Below are 15,763 nucleotides of genomic sequence, written 5' to 3'. Positions count from 1 at the left end.
CATTTAAGAGAAAAGGCATTAGAAATCTTATATTTAATGACATCCATATATGTTCAACCTGTACTACTATGCAGTGAATGGCAATGGAAAGCCAAAATGTGTAATGGCATCTACTCTGATGACCTGTGATCTCCTGTGTGAAGTAAAGTAAAATTAATTGGGGTATAGTGTGAGGGACTTAGGACGGGAATAGAGAATAAGGTGGAGAATGCTATTATTCTCTAGTCTTTCCCTTCATATCCATTTACCCATTTCCTCCTCCTTTATTTTGCTTCTATTCTTGCTACTAGTAATACATTCATACAGTAATAGAGGTGAAAGGGGAGTTTAATTATATAATCCTGACAATGGCAATAGGATTAGGAAGTAATCCACACTAATAAAGTGGTGTGGGTTAGAAATGAAGTGGAAATTGTCAGGGGTCTTCTTTAGGACCTAGGCTGCCCTAGCTCCTGCAGCTGTCTGCTTACCCTGTAATTGAATGTCTGCGAGTGATTGAAAAAATGTTATTTCTTCTCAGGATTACATGCTAATGTACAGAGGGCAAAGGAGACAGCAAAAGAACACATAGCTGCTTATTTCATCCATTTATAGGGATGAGCTTTGGGAAATCATGGCTGTTCCGTAGCTATCTGCTGCCCATCTGCAGACACAATGTATTTGTACATTGGGAATAGAGGGCAAAACCTGCTCTGATCTCCGCAGAGCATCCCTTCTATTGTCCTACTGGCACACATTAAGATTGATGTGAGATTAAGGACCAACACCCTTCTAACAATCGATGGAAATGTCAATTCATCTGAATTTTGAAACACTTATTCACCCATTGATTACCTGAATAGGTGTGCTGTGTTTATAGGCACTATATTAATTCAGACCTCTAAGTGCCAATCTTTCTTGCTGTTTTCTTCACCTATAGGATTTGTACAATGAAGAATTAACATGATATTTCAGTTTCTTGCTACATTGAATCTCCACGTAAATCTATATGTATATATAATATAATCACTATTTTTTAGTTATTTTATATTTAGCTCCAATATACTTTGTGCTCTTCTATCTGTATTGAATCTATTGTTTTCAGTAGCAGGCTGATTTGTCTCTTTGATAAGCCCTGTGGAGATTTGATTATTCCAATAAAAATTCATTCACTTGGAAACCCACCCTCCAGCTGTTTACTCCCAGAGTCCCTGAACTACACTAATATTAGATTTGGAAGCACTGAACAAAATTTAACAGTGGAAAGGCAGGCTTATAAAATAAGTATTTTTTAACCAATCTTTCATGGGGAAAGTTATTACGGAAGAGGCTTTGTGTCAGCCTGGCACAAAATCTTTACCAGAGAATATGGTGTAATGTTTCTCACTTTGCTAATAAGCTAGTGATCTTTTTATAATCATGCCTCAGCCAAACTCTAAACTAACCTCTGGCCTTGGGAGCCTATTGAGTCCTCCTTGCTGCTGGTTGTTGTTCCATGTTGTTTGATAGCCTGAGGCTTGTTTTCTAAATGGAATGTGGATGGACTTATTTAGGTAGAGCTGCCCTTTTTTCCAGACTAGACCAAAGCTTTGCAGACTCCCAATAAAATAATTGCATCCTGGCTTACTGTTATCATTAATCGCCTATTAGAAATCTCTTAGTATGAGAGCCCTAACTTCGCATTTTCTGAGGAAGTTTGGGGGGACAACAGAATTTGTAAGTGTAGGAGTCGGCAGGCAATTTGGTGCTAGGGATGAGAATTTTTAAATTAAATAAAATTTCTGCTTGAATCTATTTGAATTCTTGAAAAATGTCATTCCAGCTTTGCAGCTTGCCTTTTCCTTTTGGCAGGTCCTGTTAGCCTGAGCACACCAGCTCAGCTTGTGGCCCCCTCTGTTGTAGTGAAGGGCATTCTTTCTGTCACCTCCTCCGAGCTCTATTTCGAGGTGGATGAAGAGGACCCCAACTTCAAGAATATCGACCCCAAGGTGAGACGATGAGGAGCGGGCTTCGTTTCTATGGAATTGTATTTTTCTTTGGATGGGATGGTGCACTGCTATTAAGTGGGATTGGCGTTGGTAAAATCTGACAGACTTAGTTTGAATTTCTTGCTGATTTTTCTGTCTCTTTGCAGGCAACTATTTTCTTTAGCTTATGACTCCCTTACCAGTTAGTTAGATTATTGAAGTTCATTTAGATTCAAAAACAATTCCCACTTAATTGCATTTATCATTAGCTCATTCAAGGGTGGGGGAAGAACCTCAGGGAATATCTTCTATAAATATATTTTGCCTCAAAGGGTCCAGGGTGAATTAAGCTACAAAATTCAGTGAGATCGAGAGACGAATTATTTTGTTTAGCCTTTCTGCTTTCTAGGTATAATACCAATATATCACTCTCCTTGCTTTGTCCTCATGACTTACTACTCTGTTGTGCATGCGTGTCTCGTGTGTGTATGAGGTACTCTGTTTCCCATTACCTGAAGTCGATTTTACAAGGCGCTGCATAATTTCCTATTCTTAAATGAAAATGTAATTTCCTCTTTAAAATGCATTTCTGATTACTTTTCAGACCTTGGCAACTTTATTTTACTAAGAAACATTTGTGGCTAGGCCATAAAGCCAAAATTATGTTTATTTCATGAATGTGAATGGTAGGATTTGTTCTGAGAGGAAGGTCTTGTTGAAAATGAGCAAAATAAGCATCCTGTAGAAAGAAAAGTGGTTTAAAAAATTGGAATATTTTACACACTGATAGCTTTTGTGTGTGTGCATACTACACACATAGATACATTCATACACACATATATACATTCTGAATTTATTAGTGGAAGGTTCTTAGGTTTTGTAATCATGTGAATTATTAAGTTTTAGTGATTTAGAAGTATTTCAAAGTAGTTCTTGGTGAAAATGTTATAATTTTCTTGAAAACTTTATAATCATCTTTTGTCTTATGTATGTTTCTAATACAATGTTTCGAAATTGCTGCCTTTATTAACAGGATTTGATAGATTGTACAAAAGGAAAGCTACAGTGAAACAGCTCATTTTGACCTTGATAATTCAGCTAATCCAGCATAGAGAAAACTTTACTTCAGATTTTTTGCATTATTTTTTTTACTTTGTTACAGAGTTGAAATGTCTGAAAATGTATTTTAGTTTCTTTAGGAAAGAAAGTTTACCAAAATGAATTACATTCTCTAATTTGTGGTAGTTTGTGAGTTTTAGAGGCTGGAATTTAACTCAGAATATCGATTAGGCTTTTGGACATACATGGCTTAAAATCTAAATTGTGATTTAAAGGTGTCTAAGTAATTGTACTTAATACTGGAATTTTTGCCAGTCTTTGCAATTAGATTCACTGAAGTTATTTGTTCCTTTGGGGGAAGTTATAATTTTTATATTCCTCTGATCTTACTCTGTGTAGCATCATTAAATTAATTTTCCCCCTGTTGCTTGTGCAATGCAGGGGTCTTTTACCTTAGTCACAGAAATTGTTTTGTTCCACAGCAACCTGCCTAATGTTACAGAAATAAAAATTTAGGCTAATTTATATTGAAAAAATTTTCAATCTGTTTTTGGAAGAATTTATTTTGAATAGACATTGGTGCTTTAAGGCTGTTTGTAGTGAGGACACTTGTGTAGATTGCATCAAATTAAATAAGGAAGGAAAAAGATACTGAATTTTGGAAAATTTTGTTTATTTTTGTCAAAAGTTAAAAGCTTTTCCTGGGATAATTAGAGGGAGATATGTGACTAATACTGTAAATACTTTTGAGAGTGAAAAAAATGGTCATTTTAAGATGTTATTTTAATCTTTTAAACTAAACATTGTCTTTAAATCATTACTTTGTAAATGTAAGCACCTCTTACTTGCTTTGAAAATGTTCTTAAAAATCAGAACATTTTCCCAAGAGAATAAATTCATTTTTATTATTTTTTAAAAATTAGCGAATTTTCTGCACCACTTATTCTTACAGTGCATTTGTTCTGCAACTACAGAAAAGACATAAGTTTAGAGTGGAGATGATTTCAGAGCTAATGAGATCAAAGTTTATATTTCTAGACTAGAACTATTTTTACTATGGAAATTTCACCAGGGAATTTTATGGCTGAAGCCTGTTTGGTCAAGTGAACCAGAGCTCTAAGTACCTTCCTTGATTTTCATCCCTTTCTCCTGTTGTCCTGCTGCTCATCAGTCCTTACACTCCCTCCCCCACTTCTTCCTCTGTTCTGTAAAATTGCTATTTTAGGACATTTTTTCTTTATATCTCTTATTCATGGATTTTCCTCATTAAATTAAAAACTGGGATAATTTAAAGAATAAATTTTACAGGATAACATCTGACATAAATTCTGTACCTGTGCCTCATCATTAGCATTAGCATATCTAATGGAGTACATAGTTGCCTCCAATATGAATAAGAGAAATCAGTTTGTTTCGGATACTTTCAGTTTTACCAATTACTTTATTTTATAATCAGTTATTTTCTTGTTTTAAAAAGAAACCTTTCTCTAAGTTGAAATGTAATGGGTATATTGGATTGTTACCATAGAAAGGCAGAAAGAACAGAAAGTACTTTTCCTATTTGTAAATTCTTGAAACAGTAATATTCCTTTGGTCAGAAATATTATATCCAAACCTTTTTTTTGGTTTGAATTGCCTATAAGAAGCTTCAGAATAATCATGAAAAATTCTAGGGATTTAAAAGAAAAAATGACCATAGTAATGACATTTATAACTAAGCAATTTAAAATATTGAAGTATTTCATAAATCTGGATTGTTCATATTACCATTTGCTAGGAAAAGGACTATTGCTATAAACACTTTATTCATTTTTTGGTGTGATTGAGTTAACTGTTAAGCTTTTATTATTTAAAACTTGAAGAGGACAAATGATTGAAGGAAAAGTGTCAACTGATAGTGCTAACTCTTCAGAAAAGATCCACAAGTATTTCCTTTGTATTGCAGTCTCAGAGTGAATTTTTAAAAATTATGGCATAAAAAGCGAATACCTTCATTGTAAATATGAAATAATTTTTCTCTCTTTAAAAATTAGGATCAAAATTTGTTTTTCTATATAAAATGTATTCTTTTTTCAAGTGTGAAGGAAGATATTACTTTTAATCTTAAAACACACACATTATCTTGTTGAGTAAAAATTAATATTTTCTCTTTTCTAAGGATTTTGTTCGGAATTTGAATGATTAAACCTACAAAATGTGCTGTATTTGTGGTTTTTGCAAATTAAAGTTCAAATGGCAGCTTCTTGTGTTTAGCTGCTCAAATTCACATCTTTACATTGTGAATTGTAAGTTGTGATCTCACCTGCCTTCATTAAGAACAATCCACAAACAGTCAATTATAATGTAAAGTAATATTTTTATTACTGTTTTCAACAAGACTGCTTAGGGTGAGGGTAGAGGTGCAAGAGAGGGAGGAGCACAATCTGACATTGGCACTGAGATACATTTAACATCAGCAAAACTTTTTTTAAAAGAGAAATTTTACATATAATTAAATACTTTTTTTTCACTTGGTGACAACATTCAGGCAACCCAAAACAAAATGAAATGAGTCAGAGAGAGAAAGAGAGAGTGAGGGAGAGGGAGAAAGAGAGAGAGAGAGAGGGAGAGAAGGGAGAGAAGGAAGGAGAGGAGAGAAAGGGAGAGAAGGAAAAAGGGAGAACTACTATACATTGATTTGAAAATGTACCTTGGGTTTCATTTTGTGGTGGCAAAGCCCGATTGCTTCTTTTGTGTGACCTCTTAAATTCACATTGTTTGGAAGAGAACGATCACTTTGTGCAAGGATGTGATTTTGTGGTGTTTGGTTTGTCGGTCGGGTTGCTCTCTTTTTGTTGGCTTGTGCATTCACGGAGCTCTGCTGCTGCTTGGTTCCTGCTTCTTTTAGGTGCTTAGCATAAAAGTTTGTGTCCGGAGTTCCCGCTGGCTGTTTGTCGTGTGTTGGGGTGGATGAGAGCATTCCCGTGTGCATCGCTTTTCAAGCAGTCCCCGGCACCCTATAGTTTGTCCAGGCTTTTGGGATTGGTGAGAATTTCCCTGGCCAACCTCCAGGTCTGCTTGGCAGCACTCTCCAGGGCCGAGTGGGGCTTGCCCTGGAAAAGGTCGAGGTTGGGCAGAAAGTAGTGCGGGCAGCGGCGGCACTGCAGGCAGGAGATGAGCTGCAGCAGGATGCCATTGAGCCGGTCGCCCAGGCACGCCTCGTCCCAGTCCGTTTCCCGCGGGTGTTTCTCGCACTCGTACAGCAGCAGCGTCTTCATGTGGTAGTTGTTGAGCGGCTGGCCTGGCAGCTCCAGGTGGCGGTCCCGCAGGGTCTTCAGCACCGACAGACACTTGTTTCGGCAGCCGCCCATCAGCAGGCGGTTCTCGGCCTCCCCGAACTGCAGCACCCAGGCGTCGCTCTCCGCCGAGCTCTGCTTGCCCGTCAGCGAGTAGCACTCCTTGGAGAGCAAGTTGAACCCTTCGGCCTTGACCTCCGCCACCCGATTGGGGCCGGGCCAGGGGATGTGAGGCATAGGCCACTGCGCAGCACTGCGAGGCCAGATCCCGGTGCACTTGAACGCCGGGGTGATCTGCACCACGTAGCGCTCCCTGATGCGCAACTTGACCTCGCTGGTGTCCGCGATCATCTTGACCACATCCCGGTAGCTGCACTTGTCCACCGCCTGAGCCACCAGCGTCTGGAAGCGAGAACGGATCTTGCGCGCCGAGAGGTAGCCCGACGCGGTGATGAACTCCACCCAGAGAGACATGCTCCGCTTCCTACCGTCGCTCAGCTTGAGCACCGCGCAGCCGGGCAGGGAGCCGTCGTCCACGAAGTTGAAGACGCCCATCTGGTTGAGGTAGAGCACCACCTCGAACTCTGTGGGCGAGATGACCTCCAGCCCCTCGTAGCGGGCATCGATCTCGCTCAGGGAGCTGATGAAGCGAGGCTCCTGCACCTCCACTTCCTTCAGCACGTCCGAGACCACCTTGCAGACCTCTCGGATGGTCTTGGCGATGGCCGCCTTGCGCGCCTGGCAGCGCTCCGTGTAGTATTTATTGAGCTGGTAGACCAGCTTGGCCTGAGCGGCGATCATGTTGGGGCACAGGTCCGGGCTATACACCGGCGTCTCGCAATACGTTGAGGGATCCAAGGCTCACGCACTGGTGGTGGCCCTGCGGCTTGCAAAAGAGGCGGTGCGCTCCCCTTCAGCCCCACTTTCACTCTTGTTTTCCACCTGGGCTGACCCGCTGATGCGACAGCAGGCCAGATCTCCCTTTCCCCTCTGACCGAAATCCTTTTCTTCTCCAGAAAATTAGAGAGGGGAAAAAGTGATCTTTTAAAAAAGAAAAGTACCTGCTGGGACTTTCTTGCTTTCTCTTGATATGCAAAATAAAGATGTGCTTGCCAGAGAGATAAGGGGGAGAAGGGAAAAGAGAAGAGGAGAAAACTTCAGGTTAACAAGAGGGTTAGTTTAGATATCTGCTGCCAAGATTGTCCAGAAATCTGCAAATGAGATCTTTTAAGTGCCAAAGGAAATTTAAAAATAAAAGCGAAACATTCAGCGTTTCATTCTTAAACTTGTCTTCCTAGCCGGTAGGACTTCTTCACTCAGCCTAGGTGAGTGTCTTCTTCACCCTCCCCCAAATTCAAGGTGAAGGATGTAATTAAATGTCCAGAGAGCAGCGAAGTGCACCGAGACAGTGGCACCCTCCGAGGTGTGCAGACGTCCTGCGCGCTCAGCGTGCTGGTCTGGCCACTTCTCAGGGGGTCGTGTTGTAGCGGTATTCCTCTTTTCCTCCTGGAGGCGTTGTTAGGACTGGACTTGTTTGTTTGCAGCGCCTTCTTCTTGTTTTTCTCTAGGTGCAAACCGCTGGAAGTTGTTTGATATTCATTTCTGCTTCGTAATTTATAATCTTGGCCCTCACAAAGTGTATTTTAATGTGACGAAGTCTTTGCTTGCGTTGCATCTGGGTTTTAGTTATAATGATTCTAGGGTTTTTCTTCTCCTCCCCCTTAGGTTGCTTGTGCAGATTCCACTTTCTGAGTCCTCTCTCCCTCCTCCCCTCTGAGGTCTCTCTCCCTGTCCCCTCCTAATCTCTCTTCCCTCCCTTGCTCCCTCCCTTCCTCTCTCTCTCTCTCTCTCTCTCTCTCTCTCTCTCTCTCTCTCTCTCTCCTCTCTCCTCTCTCCTCTCTCCTCTCTCCTCTCTCCTCTCTCTAAATCTCTCTAGCCCTCTTTCGCTCACCTCTCTCTCCCCACTCTCCCCTCTCCCTGCCTTGCTGTTTCCTGGAGTTATTTAGTTTATGAATGGTCCAGGGCCATCATGAGGGGGGTGGAGCTTCAGTTCGTACAATCACTATCCAAGCTGTCACTGCTTTAGCCAATCCGAGAGAGAAGACAGGCATGCTTGGCCCACAGTAGCAGCCACCGCTGCGCTTGATAAAGAAAGAGGGTAAAGGGAGAAGTAAGAAAATAGGAGGAGATAGTAGCAGTCAAATGCTCACACACATTTTACAGCCCCCTGTTCTTTATCCTCCTCTCTTATCAGTTGCAAGGAAGAAAAAGAGTCTATATAGAAAGGACTTCCTGGAGATGACCAGAGTAACTGGAGGGAGAGTAGCAGTGGTTCAGAAAGGTTTACTTTTTTTTGTTCTCTCTATCAACATAGTGAAGAAGGTGCAAACTAACAAAATCACTTTCGCTTAAAGGCAAATGGGAGGAGGATGGGAATTTGGGAAAGGACCCAACATTTTCTAGATTTTCTTCTCTCCTAAAGTCTGCCCACCCCCATTGTTGCCAAGAGCCAGAGCAATTGCTGTATAAGTGCACCAGTGTGTGTGGGGGTGGGTATGGGATGAGGGTTGATGACTATAAATCTCTTTTCAGTAATTTTCATATGCTGTTTTTAAAAAAATGGGGCAGGGCAAAAGTAGTGCAAGCACCTTGCTTGATAATTGATACTTCATAATTAAGATTCAGGTATATTTAATGCTACTACTTTGTTCTTACAAGGACTAACCATAATTAGCCAGTTATTAGAAAATATATTTAAGCTTCGAGAGATGGTGCAGATTTATAAATGGTAGGATTTTGTTGGATGTATGTTTACATCAAAATAAGTCACTGAAACCGTTTTGAACTTAAAAACGAAAGGAAGTAAATGTGAACCTGAATCAAAATTTTCTTAAAATGCCAATGTTGTAAATCTAATTTTGAGTATTTTCGGAGGTAATACTGTTTCATTTGTAAAATGAATTTATTTTCATAATTGACTTTTGCTTTTAAAAGACTCACTACTGCAATGCAAAAATCTATAACTATCCTGTTATTGATTACACAGATGGCTTCACTCCTCCCTTGGCATTTCAATGAAACACATGCTTGTGCTTTAGTGTATGTATTGTACCCATTGTAGCGTTTCGGTACTTTTGTATGAAAAAGCTATGACAGTGTTTGTGATTTGCTCAATATTCAGGGTTTATGTTTGAACCTTGGATGTCTGTCTGCTTTCTGAGTCTTTTTTTAGACAAATCAAATAGGCGGGATTATAATAATAATTATTATTATTTTTAGAGTCAGTACATTGTATTTTTTGATAATGCTGTAAGGATGAAACTATGAAGCCCTTTGGGGAAGACTGCGTTTTGCAAAACCTGGCATGCAGCTTTTTCAAAATCCCTTGGGAGGGCTTGACTTGCTTTCTTAAAACGGGACCAGGTGAACCTGAATTCATTTGCTTAGGGGAAGTTTATTTCTCTCCTCCTCCTTCCTGCCAGATGCTTGGACCTCTTAGTCTTTTCTTACGTGGCTGGTTTAGTCCACTACCTTGTCACCCATTCACTTTGTTGTCCTAAGTCCCTTTCGAAAGAACCATTGGGACATTTAAAAAAAAATTAAGTCGAATTTATTGCGTGGAATCTGTGTTCAGTAGTGAGGAGTTGGGATACACAGTTGCAAGTAAGCATACTTGAAATTTGGACACAGCTTTAGTCAACTACCCAGGAGTGGCAGAGACGTGCGGGGGAGGGGAGCGGACTCTGGGCTGCCTGAGGATGCTGAGCTGGGGCTCCTTTGGGGTTGGCATGTGGGAAGCCCGGACTCCGTGGATTACCCGCCTATTGCCTGTGGGTCACACCGTCGCCCTGGGAAATATTACTGGGCAGGAGGGACACTTTGGTGCAGGGAGTTGTGTGAACAGCCAGGAAAGGGCCCTTAGCTGGGGAGAGCCTCCTGGCAGGGCCAGAGGGGGCAATGCTTTCCCTCCCCAACCCTCGAGGAGGTGGCCACTTCTTCATTTCCTCTGGTCCTCACGGCCTGAGATGCCCCTGGGAGTGAGTGAGTGCGAAAAGGTCTGGGCGTGACTGCGGTAGTGCATCCTCCGGGCCATGGCGCTGCGTACCGCCGGTCCAGGGTAGGCGCCCAGGGACTCGGTCCATGCATGCCTCTCTGCCTAGCGAGGCGGCGCAGGCCTTGCTGAGCTAGACGCCATTGCCTGACATCCCACATCTCTCCTCTCCTCTCCTCTTCTCTCCTCTCTTCTCCTCTCCTCTCCGCTTTGTCAAGCACAGCTAAGTTTCTTGCACCCTTTTCCCAGCGTTTCCCCACTTTTACAACAGAGGCTGAGAGTTGATAAAACATTACAAATGTTTTGATTTAAAAACAATCCATTACCAATTTACCCTTGTCTAAGGTAGATGCTCTAGTAAATAATAAATCAGTTAAACAAAGGCGACTTTAATTTATTGTCGCGGTACTAATTAGAAACATCATTCGAGCAATAAACTTAAACACTTCCAGCAAATAATGCTCCCTCTTGCCAGTTCCCTTCTCCCCCTCCCCCACCCAACTCCCTAGGCCGCCTCCGCTCTCGGAACTGAGCTGCTTCTGCTGTTTGCGAATCCGCTCGCTCTCTTCCTCTGGTTGAATAATTGAAGGGGGAAACGGTATCTGAGGAGGCTGTAATTGAAGAGCCCCTGTCACCTCTGCTTTTATGTATGTTAGTATAGAAGTCCATCAGCAGCTCCTTGATGGTGTATTAAAACGAAGTGGCAGCCCCTTCTGCAGGAGATACCACGTTCTATTAAAGGAGACCAAGTGAGAGAAAGAAACTCTAGAGGCTAAAAGCCACTTCAAGTCTTCAGGCCGATTGATCTGTATTCTCTTGTTATAATCCATCTCATCATACTTGAGTTAATGAGGCAAAAGAGGGGGAGCGAAATCTGATGGTCCTTGACAAATTCATTAGGGAGGCTGCAGGACATTTTATTTGACTGTTAAACATCTTGTTTGTTTGGTTTAGACAGTGCCAACATCAGCTTGCTTCTGCCCAGACCTGTGATGTTAGGATAGCTGCAGACATTCCTAAAAAGAGGAGGACATTCAGGGTGTGATTTGAATTTTTTTTTGTTTTGGATTTTCGGTAGTCCATAAGCTTCAGACTTCTCTAGGCTTTACCTTCTCCATCATCATTACATTTGGTACGTTTTATGAGGATGTAGAAGGTAAAACCTAGGCGGGGTGTGTTTAGTTACTATAAACTAAAGTGTGTGTGTTTAAACTTTAGCCTGAAATTTCCTAGCCTTTACAAAATGAGTCAAATTTTAGCAAATACTATACTAGTTATTTTAAAAAAATGGGAATGTTTAAGTTCCAGATTACACATTACATCCTGTTTTTACTTGATCATGGTTAAATAAACTTTTAATTATTAATTGAATTTCCTCTTGTAGTGAAACACAAAAGCCAGAAACTTAGAAATAAAAATTTTAACTACACAAGTAAGATACTTTCAAAATAAAATTGGTATATTTTAACTTGGAGGCCTTTTTATATTTAAAACTAGAAGCAGAACTGGGTGCTCTTTGAATGGTATTAAAGGTGATGAGTTGACCAAATAACTTAAAAAACTGAAAATATTTCTTACTGAAGAATAATAAGCAATTCCGCTAGAATGCTAATGTTACATTTTATTCAAAGATAATAATATAGTATTTTATTTTTTCAAAAAGAACTTTTCTTGGAAAGAAATAGTCCAATTGTGGTACTTTCTTGCATTGAGAATTCAGTTATATTTTCCTGCAGCAGTTGACTTAAAGAGCCTCAGCTCAAGTGCTTTCCGAAAGAACCCTGGCTTCCATTTCTAGGCAAACAGTATGAGAGAAAAGGAAAGCTAATGCTTTTTGTCTGTCATTTTTGTGCATTGCTGCACCACTGATGAAGCTGGGACTGCTGGAGGGAATATATGGATTTGAAAAGAAGTGATTCAGTAGTTCTTGTTGTGTTTCTCAGACGCAAAACCAAACTCATGGTTGAAGTCAGTGCTTCTGTACATCTGACAGTTATAATCCTGTTTATATTTCAAGAGAATACAGACACCTCAAACAGCTTTATTTTTTGCTGATATTTACTCATGAGAAATAAATCTATTTACTGAATTAAACTTCAATGCATTTTCTATTTTATCCTATCACCGAGAGTAAAAAGGTATCCATTATTTTATTATCGGTAGAAATAGCATATATTAATAATAATATATCAGAGTATACAGATAATAGATTGCATGATATTGATGTTGTCTTCTAAGAAAACATTTGCCTATAAAAAAAATCAGATTATTAACTTAAAAAACCAAATTCTGAAGGATTTGTACTTTTTCAAAAACAAAGTACACTATGTTTGCTTGTATGTGTTCTGATCATCTAAAATCTGATTTTGGAACATATATGAGGTTGCTAAATTTTTGGTTCTTATACAGTTAATCATTCAATATATTTTTAAAAGTGCATTTGACTTTTTAAAAATATTTTTTGGTCAAAATATTAATGGGGAAATAAATAACAATTAAATTTTCTGGTTTTAAAATTCCAGTTAAAACAAAAAGAAAATAACACAGACAGTGTGTTAGTGTATTAGTTGATGAAATTTTATTGAAGTAATTACATTAAAATATCTGTAAGAAACTTTAACAACAACACTGTCAGAATTATACTATTCACATTGTATTAAAAGTCACATCAAACCACTTTTTTCCCCCTATTCTGATCTAATTTTCCCAAGCTCTGAAGTGTCATAGAGATTGTTTATTGATAATTATTATTCTGAAATCAGTCTAGAAAATCATTAACTGAATATTGTCTTTGAAGAGTTTACTGTAGTGTCTATTAATTTTAAATGGTAAAAAATGTTGCTGGAACAAGTTTTCTCTAACACCACCCACCACTCCTCCCCTCTCCCCCCAACACACACACACACACACTAACTCTTGATTGGTAACCCAGTAGTATTATTGTTCTCATTTGAATAGTTTGAACTTAAGATAATGTTCTGTTAGGTAAAAGCAGTAGCTTTAGCTTTGTATAGTAAGCCTATCAAGCTGTACTGAAAAATACATGTTTTTATGTACTTTTGAGTATTGTTGTGGGCCTTTTAAGTTTGTTTGGGTTATGTGGGACAATATGTATGATTAGTGATGTTTATACCTATTAAACATTTATAAGTCTAATTCTTATATTATTTAAGATGAGAAAATTGGGAGTATGATACATGTTAGTTTTTCCCCAAGCAGAATAACAACTGTATTTTTGAGTACTTTATTAAGCTGTGCAGAGTTTTATCTCACCAAAATGTATAATGATAGAACAAAGAACCTGTACTCATGAAAATGGAAGTAAAAGGCTTTTAGCCTGACTAAAAAGTAAATACTTGGTATTACTGAGCTAGGATATGAAACTTAAGGAAATTCAAGTTAATTCAACAAGAATTTTTCAGAAGGTGTTTCATTGAACTTATTGTAGTCTGACTTATGTTGTACTCATCTTTTGGTCTTACCAATAAATCATTTAGTTTTTTCTCATTTCAAATATATACATTTTTGAGTTGTACCTATTATATTCTTTTATTTCCATATATAGTTAAACATTTGCTCTGAAAAATTAGAATATAATCCATCTATCCTCCCGTCCTCCCTCTATCCCCCTCTTTATCCTTCCCTTTCTTCCTTCTTCCCTTCCTTTCCTTAACAATTGAATGCACTAAAATACTGTGAAGTAAATATTAAATTTTACCTGTCAAATAACTTTGTCTTTCATAACTCTTTATAAAATCTTCAACAATGAGAGAGTGCTTTAATGGAGCCAACTCTTTAACCATTTAAGGAATGATTACATTATTTGTGGAATCTTATTTGTTTCTCTTTCACCTAGAGAAACAATTTTACTGGTCTTTTAATATCATTTACAGAAGGTAGATAGAAAAAATAAGGATTAGTGAATATCGAAATTGATGCCAAATAAATCCAAATTTTATGGTTTAATGAAGGTGTGATATCCTTTGTTTAGAAGCTACTACTACCGATTCACTTGTAGAACATGGTCTTCAGATCTTAGAACCAACCCAGTTCCCTTTTCTACTCCCCTTTTGTGATCAGTGCCAGACATTTATGGAACAGATGATTGAGATTAGGGGTATAGATTATGCTGTACTGAGCTGTACTTAGTCCAGATTCTATATATTTTTGGTCATTTGAGACATATTATGGACCTGTGTTTAAAATTACTAGTTAAGCATATCCTATTGGTAACTTTTTGTTATTCTGTAGGAAAACTAACCTTTTTGAACATCTTAGTGTTCACTTCATCTGTGTTATTATTATTAGTAGTAATAATTTGGCATCAATCTTCTAAGATTTCAGAGAATTTTTAATGGACTTTTTGTTATTTTTAATGGAAATGTTAAAAATCTAGCTTGTTCACTCTTTCAAACATAGTGAGTTAGAGTAAAAATGATGTGCTGAGAGGTTATTCTAATTCTTTGTAGTGGTTAAACAATAACAAAAATCCTTCATGGTTCTAGTCTAGGTATAGAAGATATCTGTAGGGTATAAATGGAATAATATTTGATGATCTGAAGAATTGAAAATTTTCTTTAACCCTCTGAAATAAAGCTGGGATATAAAACAGCTGTCTTGGCCTGTGAATATCAAGGTTCTGCCAGTCTGTTTCTCTTCTGAGGGTTTTCCTATCTTCCCTTATTATCTTTGGATTCTACGGCATCATTCTGTTATGTTCTGACTGGTTTTGTCTCGAGACAAAACCTGGGTTAGTAGGTTTAAATCAGCCTAGATAGAGTGAAAAATCTTTGATCTATGGCTATGACTGTTTTCAAATGATTTGCTTGCTGGGACCAGACACTATCCATGCCCTTTCACTTTGCTATCAGATAGGTACACACAAAGGACCTGAAAGGCTACCAGATGCACAGTTAATCATCATTTTAGATAAGTGAAGGGTCCAAGCATGCTCAATTAGAACTTCTATTTCTAGTTATTTGTTCTATAGTACCTTGTTGGGTAAATATTCTACACATCTTCTAATCTTTTCTGCAAATTAGTCAAAACTTTCTAAAAATTGTAACATCAATTAAAAATGAATGACACAAAACTGTACTTTTTAAAAAACAGAAGGTTGTTGCTATCACATAACTTAAATGGACAGATAAAATAAAGGGAGACAGTCCTGAATTTTTGTGCTAGCTTGGCTACAAGTTATCTAAGTGAACTTGATCAAGTGACTGTTTCTATTTACTATTTTTTCAATTATAAAATAGGGAAATGGATTAGGAGTAGTTTTTTTTTGTTGTTTTTTTTTTGTTTTTTTTACCTTTTCTAGATTAAAAAAATCTTCAATTCCTACCATAACATGAGTAAAGTTGTAGTTTATATCTTATTAGTTTATTTCAAATTAGAAATATTTCTGCAAAATTTAGGCTTTAGTGGTGCTT

General features: G+C 38.4%; 2 protein-coding genes across 7 annotated transcripts in view; one reads left to right on the top strand and one right to left on the bottom strand.

Annotated features, from left to right (window-relative positions):
* Window positions 1-15,763, top strand: part of LRBA (LPS responsive beige-like anchor protein) — a 518,726-nt gene that overhangs the window by 290,157 nt on the left and 212,806 nt on the right. For all 6 annotated transcript variants that reach the window (XM_036424850.2, XM_036424848.2, XM_036424851.2 and 3 more), the window contains one exon: window positions 1,831-1,967. In XM_036424850.2, coding sequence (XP_036280743.1) covers window positions 1,831-1,967 — 137 coding nt within the window. The remainder of the gene's footprint in view (window positions 1-1,830; window positions 1,968-15,763) is intronic.
* Window positions 5,346-7,161, bottom strand: MAB21L2 (mab-21 like 2). Its single transcript, XM_036424860.2, has one exon. It carries the CDS (start codon window positions 7,079-7,081, stop codon window positions 6,002-6,004), a length of 1,080 nt encoding a protein of 359 aa, XP_036280753.1. The 5' UTR covers window positions 7,082-7,161; the 3' UTR covers window positions 5,346-6,001.

Source organism: Pipistrellus kuhlii, unplaced genomic scaffold, assembly GCF_014108245.1.
Source record: "Pipistrellus kuhlii isolate mPipKuh1 unplaced genomic scaffold, mPipKuh1.p scaffold_m20_p_8, whole genome shotgun sequence".
Classification (NCBI taxonomy): Eukaryota; Metazoa; Chordata; class Mammalia; order Chiroptera; family Vespertilionidae; genus Pipistrellus; species Pipistrellus kuhlii.
This window is presented reverse-complemented; position numbering and strand designations above follow the sequence as displayed.